We start from the raw sequence: 11,073 nt of genomic DNA, 5'->3' as shown, positions 1-11,073 counted from the left end.
AAACAGCTCACTTGCAACCTTTTAGCTTTTCGTGATGTCTTCTGATCATTTAGAACATTACTTTTTGTTTTACTCCAGAGTGATACTTTTGTTCAGATATCTATATTTTTTAACAGAGATTGACATTACTCTATTTTTCTTGAGATCAATTTATGGAGTTATGGTGTTAAAACATTTCTGTGAAAATGGGTGTTCTGAGATATGCTTGATGTTATTACCATTACAGTGCATTAGGTATTGTTTGTCAGGTGGTGCCCGCTTCAAAACTAAGCTATGAATCTTTGAGAAAGAGTCTATTGTTGGTCTTTGTCACAAAATCCTGGGTTAGAATTGTGATTTATGTATTTTTTATTTCAAAAGCACAGTTTTGGTTTTTGATGTAGGCCAACCTTAAAAATAGAATATTGTACATTTCACAATGTTAAGACAATTACAATTGGAATGGATTTTGTCAAATGCTTCTTGTCACTAAGTTTTTTGTTAATTAAACTGTATTCAGTTCAATCACAGTCGTGATCAATGTCCATGAAATCACATCAGTGTACAGAAGATACCATGTAGGCATGACATGCTGGGTGCCATGGTAATAGTTGGTCCAGGGAATCTCATTCTCCAATAGGGTGGAGTATCAATGATGTATATAATCATTGGTTGGTCCTCGGGCTGTCCGTCATCTCGTGGCTCTGAGGTCCTAGTAACGTTGGGGACTTGTAATGGATCAATGTGATCTGGGGAGTGTGGTGAAATCCTCTTCCTAAATAGTAAACTCTATTCTGCGGTAAAGATGGCGGCTGCAGAAGGGGCGCGCAGTGGCCGGAGCACGGCGAAACAACCCTGAAGGGTCCATATTTCGTAGAAACTCGGACGTGGGGGACTGAACATTACTGCCTCGAGATCCCACGGACCGTTGGCAAAGAGTTTTCAGTGACTTTTGCTTTATTGTTTGAGACAAGGTGGGTGGGTTTCACCGTAACTAGCTATCGAGCTAACGTTAGCGAGATAAGCTAGCTAGCTAGGACGTCGGGTGGAGAAAAGGGTGTCGAGGAAGACTATTCGGAACAGGCCGCTCCACAGTCGGGGGATGTGAACCAGGAGTGTGCAGGGTTGGCTAGCTTCGTCCCGAACATCTTTACAACGAACAGCGGGGATGGGACAACAGGTAGGCCGCGTCGGTGAGGGGGCTTCAACAGGACTCCAACCGCCACCACCGCAACAACACCCGGGCAAGGGGAACAGGGGAAGTGCAGGGAGGAGACCCCGGGAAGTCAGCAGTACCGGAACGGCACCAGGCAGGGTTGCTGCCGTTAACGTGCCGGACCCAGCAATTAATATATTCACCCAGCATTCAGGTAGGAGAAGACACATAGTATTATAAAATTGTTTATTTTATCAACTGGTATGTCAAGTAATAACGGTAGCTAGTTAGTCAAACTGATTTATTTAGCGGGTGTTTGCTAGTTAGCTAACGTGCTAACTAGTTTACTGCTAGTCAACTCGGTGTCCGACTACGACATCGTAGCGGAAATACAAGAACTTGCTATCATCAGTGACAGCTCTAGTTGTACCGTTAGTTAGCTTATGTTTGCTAGTTCTCTTGATTTCTAGGTAAGTTTAGCTAGTCAGTGCTACTACGAACGTGGATTGTGTTTAGTTATTCTGAGACAACAGAGAGGGATGGGGGGGGGGCACGGTTCAGGACTGGAACAGCTGCAAGGAACAAAAAGGACCGTTAACGTCTATGGCGACCTGGACTCCGAGTCCGAGATGCTTGTTAAACGATGATCTCTGCCACCCGGGATGCAGTGGCAATTCCACTCCATTAACTCACTATTGCAGCCACAACAATACTACATTTCAGCCCGGAGTGGTTTTCAAGTATGGTATTTTACAACATAGCCCACTCAACAGAAAATTGTTGTGTTTGTGTAACAAACTATAATCCAACATATTCCTTGAGGATACTCACTTTCATAGATTGTAATTAAGGTACTAAAATACTCACTGTGTTCAACCTTGTGATGTAGTAGTAGTGCCCCAGTGGAAAACTCACATTGGTGTTCTAGGAGGGTCAAACTGGATAGATATACAGTACCAGTCAAACGTTTACACACTCATTCTAGAGTCTTTCTTAATTTTTACTATTTTCTACATTGTAGAATAATAGTGAAGGCATCAAAACTATGAAATGACACATGGAATCATGTAGTAACCAAAAAAGTGTTTTAAAAAATCCACATATATTTTTGATTATTCAAAGTAGCCACCATTTGCCTTGATGACAGCTTTGTACACACTCTTGGCATTCTCTAAACCAGCTTCACCAGGAATGCTTTTCCAACAGTCTTGAAGGAGTTTCCACATATGCTGAGCACTTGTTGGCTGATTTTCCTTCACTGCGGTCTAACTCATCCCAAACCATCTCATTTGGGTTGAGGTCGGGTGATTGTGGAGGCCAGGTCATCTGATGCAGCACTCCATCACTCTCCTTCTTGGTTGAATGGCCCTTACACAGCCTGAAGGTGTGCTGAGTCATTGTCCTGTTGATAAACAAATGATAGTCCCACTAAGCGCAAACCAGATGGGATGGCGTATTGCTTTGCAGCAATTTGACCATGAAGGCCAGATTCACGCAGTCTTCTCTGAACAGTTAATGTTGAGATGTCTCTGTTACTTGAACTCTGAAGCATTTATTTGGGCAGGGGTAACAGGCACACCTGTTAACTGAAATGCATTCCAGGTGACTACCTCATGAAGCTGGTTGAGAGAATGCCAAGAGTGTGCAAAGCTGTCAAGGCAAAGGGTGGCTACTTTGAAGATTCTCAAATATAAAATATATTTTTATTTGTTTAATACTTTTTTGGTGACTACATGATTCCAAGTGTTATTATTACATAGTTTTGTTTTCTTCACTATTATTCTACAATGTAGAAAATAGTAAAGTCAACGTCTTGAATGAATGTGTGTCCAAACTTTTGACTGGTACTGTACGTACAGTCATTATGCCTCTATCTAGGCCTGCAATGTGTCAATGGCACAAAGGATTTAGTCAAGGCTATCAGTAAGGATCTTCCTATGGTGAAACTATTACATTTAGTCAGCGAAGTCCTGCTTTGAGCCACTGTAGAAGTAATTGCCGTTGTGTATATGTTATCGAGTTCTGTAAGACCATTTAGGGATGCATTGTTACAGAAGTTGAGAATGTTATTATTCTGTGTCTGACGAAGATACTGTATATCCCTCCACAATTGCAACAACTATCCAGTCTCTACTGCTTCCGTTGAGCTTTGCTTTACCCAAGGGAAGGTCAGTCAGTCTTGCATGGAATCAGATGTGATGGGAATGGCGAGAGTGTAAGGCTTGTCTAGTAGTTGTTTTTTCAGCTCTCTGCACAGGGGCAAAGTGAGACCTGTCACATCTCCACAATGAACCTCTTCAGCTGGAAACGCAAACCTGCAAAGTGCACACTGTCGGTACTTTCAAATGTCCAAGTGTCCTTTTTATAACTGGATGTATAGCCAAGTGTTGAAAGGCTATTACCTTGTAAACCCTCCCAATATAATGGAAGTATGAAAGCATTTGTCTGTGCAACTCTCTCCTTGACCGAGCAGGAGCAATTCTAATTTAAGCCTAGGCTATATGATGCAGTTCTATGCTAGCAGTGCCACTGTTGGGTAAAAGTATTGTGTTGTGAAACCATTGGGACATGGGAGTAAAGTCAGCACTATCTGTCGAACATGGTTTTGTCTATTCATAGGATTTGATCCCTTCACATCTGGCTGAGTTATGTCACCATGGCTGATTCTAAGGAAGTTATTATTTTTGCAACAAAGCCCATTTCCTCCTTTTCTTTAGTCCGCAAGAGGATTTGGCGGTTCTTCCTGGGTAATTCCACGGTGATGCTTAGACTCCAGATTTTCTTTTACTTTAAAATGTAAGACAAACTGTCTTTCTGTGCCGTCATTCTGTTAGCAATCTTTGCATCTCCACTGTTCTTCTAGTAAATTACCACATAACATTTTACAAACACATGAAATACTACTTGCGCATAGAGTTGTAAAAGTTGAACTTTGTATTCATTTTGCATCATTCTGTTATTGTGGAATTGCCCTCCTCCTTTATCCGTTTTGGGGTTGTTAGTGTTGAACAGTTATTCCTTTGTATGGTTTGTCAGTTGTAAAAGGCCTAGGCCAATTGTTTCCCCAAATGAAAGTACAATGACATCATGTTGCATTTGATACCGTGGCTACTTGAGATGGATGCCTCAGTCTGACCCTTTTGAGGTTTGTGTAGTACGTGTACATGTATTTTTGCCTGAAGGAAGCGATTCACTGTGGGGACGTACACAAGTTCTTCTGAATCAATGGCCTCTGCATCTCCCTTTCCCAGGCAAGGCAAGTTGACTCAGCTTGTCCCTGTTGGCCCACAATGCCATTTTGGTATTTCTTTATTATTTATTCATTGTCTCCGGCCCTTACAATAAGTTTTTTGCAGCGTTATGAACACCAAAGCCTACGTTGCAATTTGAAGCTGAAGGTAATGGTATCTTTGTGATAGGGAAATATGAAGCTCAAGAAGGCTTGCATTTCCCCCTAACCACATGACTTTAGAGTGCTCACTCAGCGTAATGCTCTTCTGATCAAGTGAACTTTTATGGCGCTTGTGTGGAATATGGCCTCTTATTTGGCTTTGCTTTGGGCTCTCGCTCGTTTGCAGAATTCACAGAAGTGATGATTTGGCTATCAAGCCCGTAAACCGTTCAGCAGGTCCAGGTCGAGAGCAGGTTTCATATACTTGATTAGGAAATGGGCCACATGTACAGTGCATTTGGGAAGTATTCAGACCTCTTGACTTTTTCCATATTTTGTTACTTTCCAACCTTGTTCTAAAATGGATTCAGTCGTTTTTTTCCCCCCTCATCAATTTACACACAATACCCCATAATGACAAAGCCAAAACAGGTTTTTAGAATTTTATTTCCTTAAGTATTCAGGCCCTTTGCAATGAGACTTGAATTTGATCTCGTGTGTATCCTGTTTCCTTTGATCATGCTACAACTTGATTGGAGTCCACATGTGGTAAATTCAATTGATTGGACATGATTTGGAAAGGCACACACCTGTCTATGTAAGATCCCACAGTTGTCAGAGCAAAAACCAAGCCATGAGGTCAAAGGAATTGCCTGTAGAGCTCCGAGACAGGATTGTGTTGAGGCACATATCTAGGGAATGGTACCAAAACATTTCTGCAGCATTGAAGATCCCCAAGAACACAGTGGCCTCCATCATTCTTAAATGGAAGAAGTTTGGAACCACCAAGACCCTTCCTAGAGCTGGCCGCCCAGCCAAACTGAGCAATCGTTGGGAGAAGGGCCTTGGTCAGGGAGGTGACCAAGAACCTGATGGTCCCTCTGACAGAGCTCCAGAGTTCGTTTGTGGAGATGGGAGAACCTTCCAGAAGGGCAACCATCTCTGCAGCACTCCACCAATCAGGCCTTTATGGTAGAGTGGCCAGAATGAAGCCACTCCTCAGTAAAAAGCACGTGACAGCCCGCTTTGAGTTTGCCAAAGGGCACCTAAAGGACTCTCAGACCATGAGAAACAAGATTTTGTGGTCTGATGAAACCAAGATGAAACTCTTTTTGGCCTGAATGCCAAGCGTTACTTCTGGAGGAAACCTGGCACCATCCCTACGGTGAAGCATGGTGGTGGCAGCCGCATGTTGTGGGGTTGTTTTTCAGCGGCAGGGACTGGGAGACTATTCAGGATCGAGGGAAGATGAACAGAGCAAAGTACAAAGATCCTTGGTGAAAACCTTTTCCAGAGCGCTCAGGACCTCAGACTTGTGGCTAAGGGTCACCTTCCAACAGGACAGCAACCCTAGGCACACAGTCAAGACAAAGCAGGAGTGGCTTCGGGACAAGTCTCTGAATGTCCTTGAGTGGCCCAGCGAGAGCACGGACTTGAACCCGATTGAACATCTCTGTAGAGAACTGAAAATAGCTGTGCAGCGCCGCTCCCCATCCAACCTGACAGAGCTTGAGAGGATCTGCAGAGAATAGGAGAAACTCCCCAGATACAGGTGTGCCAAGCTTGTAGCATCATACCCAAGAAGACTCGATGCTGTAATCGCTGCCAAAGGTGCTTCAACAAAGTATTGAGTAAAGGGTCTGAATAGTTGTGTAAATGTTGTATTTCAGCAACAACAAAAAAATCTACATTTGCAAATTCCAAAAACCTGTTTTTGCTTTGTCATTACCGGGTATTGTGTGTAGATTGAGGGGGGGGGGGGGCAAACAATTTAATCCATTTTTAAATAAGGCTGTAATGTAACAAAATGTGGAGAAAGCCAAGGGGTCTGAATACTTAGCGAATGCACTGTATTTTACAACATCTGCCCATGACCCCTGATACATTTAAGCTGATTTGCATTAGGGATCAAATTGGATTAGTCAAATCCACTTTTCTATATCTGCAAAGGCCCCAACAACCAAAATAAGTCACAGCGTACTGAAAATAGTTTAAGGCGGCTGTGAGATTTAAACTTAATGTCGTAATGTATTTTGTTGACTTTCAGTTTAATGCATTCAGTTGTACAACGAACTAGGTATCCCCCTTTTATGTAACCAGGCAAGTCATTTAAGAACAAATTCTTATTTTCAATGATGGCCTAGGAACTGCCTTGTTCAGGGGCAGAATGACATTTTACCTTGTCAGCTCGGGGATTCGATCTTGCAACCTTTCGGTTACTAGTCCAACGCTCTAACCACTAGGCTACCCACTGCCCGCTTTATCTGGGTGACTGGGTCCTCTGCCCTACCTTGCATGTCACCCAGAGTTGCTTCCTTCAGCCACTAGAAGGAGCTCAGTCTCATAATTTTCAGTCCTATAGATGCAGGGCAGTTGTGTTAATTTGCATGTTTAAGAGGGTGTGTATTCTTTTGCATTCAATAAAGCATATTGATTATGGCAGTGGGGTGTGTGTGTGTATATATATTCTGGGTTGGTTGCTTCATGAATTATTCATCCTTCCTCTCTCTCCATGTGCTTGACTGGTGAAAGCATGGGGCTGGAGACTAAAGGCAGCATTTTAATCCTGGTTCTTTTTGACTGCATTAACAATGCACAGACCCTGTCCTTCCCAGTATATCTCATTCTGCTCTCGTTAAACACAGGATTAAGCAAAAGAAAGGAAGTGATTTGAGTCGACTCATTGCTGCTGTTGCAGATGCTGACAACCTCCCACGTGCGCTCTGATACTCACACACCTACCGGTATATCATGTTACTGAGTTTGTTTACACTACAGAATGGCAAGTTATTTACTGTCTCTTCACTCTCTTGTGAAACTTAGTATAGGTTCAGATATAACATGCTGTACATGGTGGGAAATTAACTTTTTGGTCCATTAGCCACTGTAACAGGTAGATACAAAAATCTACCAGCCACTCAGATTTTTTACCAGCCAAAACATGTTTTTGACATTATTACACCAGAAATCACAAGTAACTGATGAGCATGCCTTGTAATATTTCTAAAACAATAAATGTATTACTAGTAGGAAGTCATTTAGTATATTGCTCAATGCTTTCATTTTTGTCACCGAAGTCTTTTAACCATGTTAAAATAAATAATTTGGAAAAAAAAGTGAAACAGTTCTACAACTTGAACGTCAGGAATCAACAAAGTGCCTGCCCTGCCACAAAATGCTGAGTGATACGGCTTATTTATTTTTATTAGTTCAGGACTCTAACGCTGACATTTTTTACAAGGAGTACATAAGTTATTTAGTAGCACACAAATACATTTAGGAGCACAATTCAGTTATTTGAGTCTTGTAATAATAAGAAATTACATTAAATTACTAAGATTTTTGGACTGTTCTATGCTCAGTCAAGCACAATTTACCCCCAAATATTTGAGTCATTAGGTGAAACACAAATGTTCAGCTGCCCCTTTAAGAGGTGGGCCATTACTGTAGTAACAGAACTCCTTGTCTGTCAGAGATGGTCATCTCTGTCTGCGCTACCAGTAGACAGTTGCAGTAAACTCTTAACTAATATTGAAAATAACCTAGCATGTGAACAAAACTATGTAACTAGCCAAGAAACATGAGGACAAAGTTGCACTTTAGTAGCCTTTCTGGTCAATTTGACCAACTTTTACATTTTGGCCTTTGGGTAGTTTTTTGGGTCGGGGCCGCGGGTGCAACGCCACTGCTTATAGCGAAGTATAACAAAAAAGAAATGTCATGTGTCATATTATATCCAGCTCAGGGCCACAGCAATGCATTTGGTTTGCTAGGTGGCTAGATGTCAAGATCAAGCTTCTTGGTTACAGCAGAGACATTCAATCCTCTCCTGAATCAAGATCACTGTTGCCTAAATTGTTTTGTGCGTCAAAAAAAACGCTTGGACGGTATGAAAATCTGGATACTGCCCAACCTTACCGCCAATGCCAAAATCTACCCGCATTTGGTGTTTGGCAAGTGTTCATTTCCCTCCCTGATGCTCTATGAATGTTATGAGGGTACTGTTGGTTTTCCATGTGGAGGGACTGGTCTATTGGACTGCTGTTTGGTGTTGATTGGGTTTCACGACTTGGCCTGTGTTATGGCTGACTGCTCTATCAGTGCTTATCTGGAGATTCAGGCATATGACTTGCACCCTTCTACCTCAGCAACTCTAAGTCTTTCCACCATCACACTCATCCGAGACTCTGTTCTCTCTGTGCCCAAAGCTCAGCTCAAATACTTAATTTTCATTCCCTCTCTACTTGTCTGCTTTATCTTTCTCTCTCTTTGTATCATTTTAGTGGAGTTGAAATTGAGCACTGCTTTTGCCCGGTATAATCCTCTCTGTCTTCCATCTTCTTCCCCTCCGGTTTAATCACACACCAGAGTCAGCATTAATCTGGCACTTCGTGGCGCTGCCAGGGTTGTCTCTATGCTCTCTTGTGTTGAGCAGCGGGGGTGAGACCAAGGAGCTCAGCCACAGAGAGGGCCCATTTCTCTCAATGGACTGGGATCATTTGCCCCATTCAAAGAGAATGTTGCAAGTCACAGAGTGGCTAACTCAGATGCTATCAAAAGCCTTTTTGATACTGTGCCTTGTGCTGGGCAGATTGGGTGGCCAAGCCCTGCATATGGAAGCAATGGGAATGTAATCTCAGCGAGCTCTGTGTACCATCACAGGAACATGAGACTCACTGAAGTCGGTGTAATCCTCTTCAGCCAGGCCTGAATCCTCATGGTCATTCCAGCAGTCGCTCAGTTAAAGGCTGCCTGTCCTCTTTCCTACAGTTGCAGTTATGGGATTCATTCTAGTTAGTGTAGCGTTGCCTAACTGTGGAGAAATATAACAAATGGCTAATGGAAGACCAGCGGCTTCTGTACACTGCCATACAATTTTCGTAATATCATGCGGTCTATTAAAATGAATGTTATATTCTCTGCCACAGGTACCGCTTGTTCCTGTCAGGCTAATTTGTCTGGACTGTGATGCAATATCTGTATACCATTTTTCTTTCTAACTGATGTAATCATCTCTAGGCTTGCATCTCTACATCACACAGAATGCTCTCTCTGGTCTCTCCAGAACAGTGCCATGGTGAAAAACTCACCACGCTGTTGTGTCAACCTCATTAAGACTAGAAATTTCAGATTCAACACTTTTACTTGGAGATTAACTCCTTATCTCAACACAGACGTGTTTTTGCAAATAAGTGTAGATAATGAAGTATGGCCAACTGTTGTCTGAGAAGCTCTTAATAACCTTTCTGGCGCAGGCGTTCCGCAGGCGACCCACCTCGACAACATCCGGTGAAATTGCAGAGCGCGAAATTCAAATGACAGAAATAGTAATATTTAACATTCCTGAAAATCCAAGTGTCATACATCAAAATAAAGTTTAACTTCTTGTTAATCCAGCCGCTGTGTCAGATTTCAAAAAGGCTTTACGGCGAAAGCACACTATGCAATAATCTGAGGACAGCGTTCCGCATACAAAAGCATGAAAAACATTTTTCAACCAGGCAGGTGCGCCACGAAAGTTAGAAATAGCAATATAATAAATGCCTTTTGAAGATCTTCTTCTGTTGGCACTCAAAGGTCCCAGCTACATCACAAATGGTCATTTTGTTTGATAAAGTCCTAATTTAAATCCCCAAAAACTCAGTTTAGCTGGCGCGCTTCATTCAATAATCCACCGGTTTCCCTCCTTCAAAATGCATACAAAATGAATCCCAAAAGTTACCAATAAACTTCTCCAAACAACTCAAACAACGTTTATATTCAAACCTCAGGTACCCTAATACGTAAATAAACTATACAATTTAAGACGGAGAATCGTTATTGTCTTTACCGGAGATAAACAACAAAGAGCGCGCTCTCATTCAGGTGCATAAAAACACTACAGACAAAATGGGAGCCACTTAGGTGGCGCAGTGGTCTAGGGCACTGCATCGCAGTGCTAGCTGCGCCACCAGAGTCTCTGGGTTCACGCCCAGGCTCTGTCGCAGCCGGCCGCAACCGGGAGGTCCGTGGGGCGACGCACAATTGGCATAGCGTCGTCCGGGTTAGGGAGGGTTTGGCCGGTAGGGATATCCTTGTCTCAGTATGTAAATGTAATAAAATGTATGCACTCTACTGTAAGTCGCTGTGGATAAGAGCGTCTGCTAAATGACTAAAATGTAAATGTAAACTTAGAAAAACTACATTCTAGCTAATTTTTCCAAAAACAAGCCTGAAACTCTTTCTAAAGACTGACATCTAGTGGAAGCCCTAGGATCTGCAATCTGGGAGGGTTTTGCCTCATAATAAACATGACAGCCATTGGAAACAGTGGTAGGCTGAAAAATATATTTCTTTGGATGGTTTGTCCTCTGGGTTTCGCCTGCCATATCAGTTCTGTTATACTCAGACATAATTTTAATAGTTTTAGAAACTTCAGAGTTTTCTATCCAAATCTACCAATTATATGCATATCCTAGCTTCTGTGCCTGAGTAACAGGCAGTTTACTTATGGCACACTTTTCATCTGGACGTAAAAATATTGCCCCCTAGCCTAAAGAGGTTTTAA

The 11,073-nt window shown here is 42.4% G+C and overlaps 1 protein-coding gene across 1 annotated transcript in view; it reads left to right on the top strand.

The window, feature by feature from the left end:
* The first annotated feature begins 552 nt into the window (after positions 1-552).
* Positions 553-11,073, top strand: part of LOC129855281 (tyrosine-protein kinase ABL2-like) — a 40,152-nt gene continuing 29,631 nt past the window's right edge. The window contains exon 1 of the mRNA XM_055922774.1: positions 553-1,349. Coding sequence (XP_055778749.1) covers positions 1,148-1,349 — 202 coding nt within the window. The 5' untranslated portion in view covers positions 553-1,147. The remainder of the gene's footprint in view (positions 1,350-11,073) is intronic.

This window comes from Salvelinus fontinalis, chromosome 5 (genome assembly GCF_029448725.1).
Source record: "Salvelinus fontinalis isolate EN_2023a chromosome 5, ASM2944872v1, whole genome shotgun sequence".
NCBI lineage: Eukaryota > Metazoa > Chordata > Actinopteri > Salmoniformes > Salmonidae > Salvelinus > Salvelinus fontinalis.
Note: the sequence above shows the minus strand (reverse complement) of the source record. Positions and strands in the feature narration are given on the sequence as shown.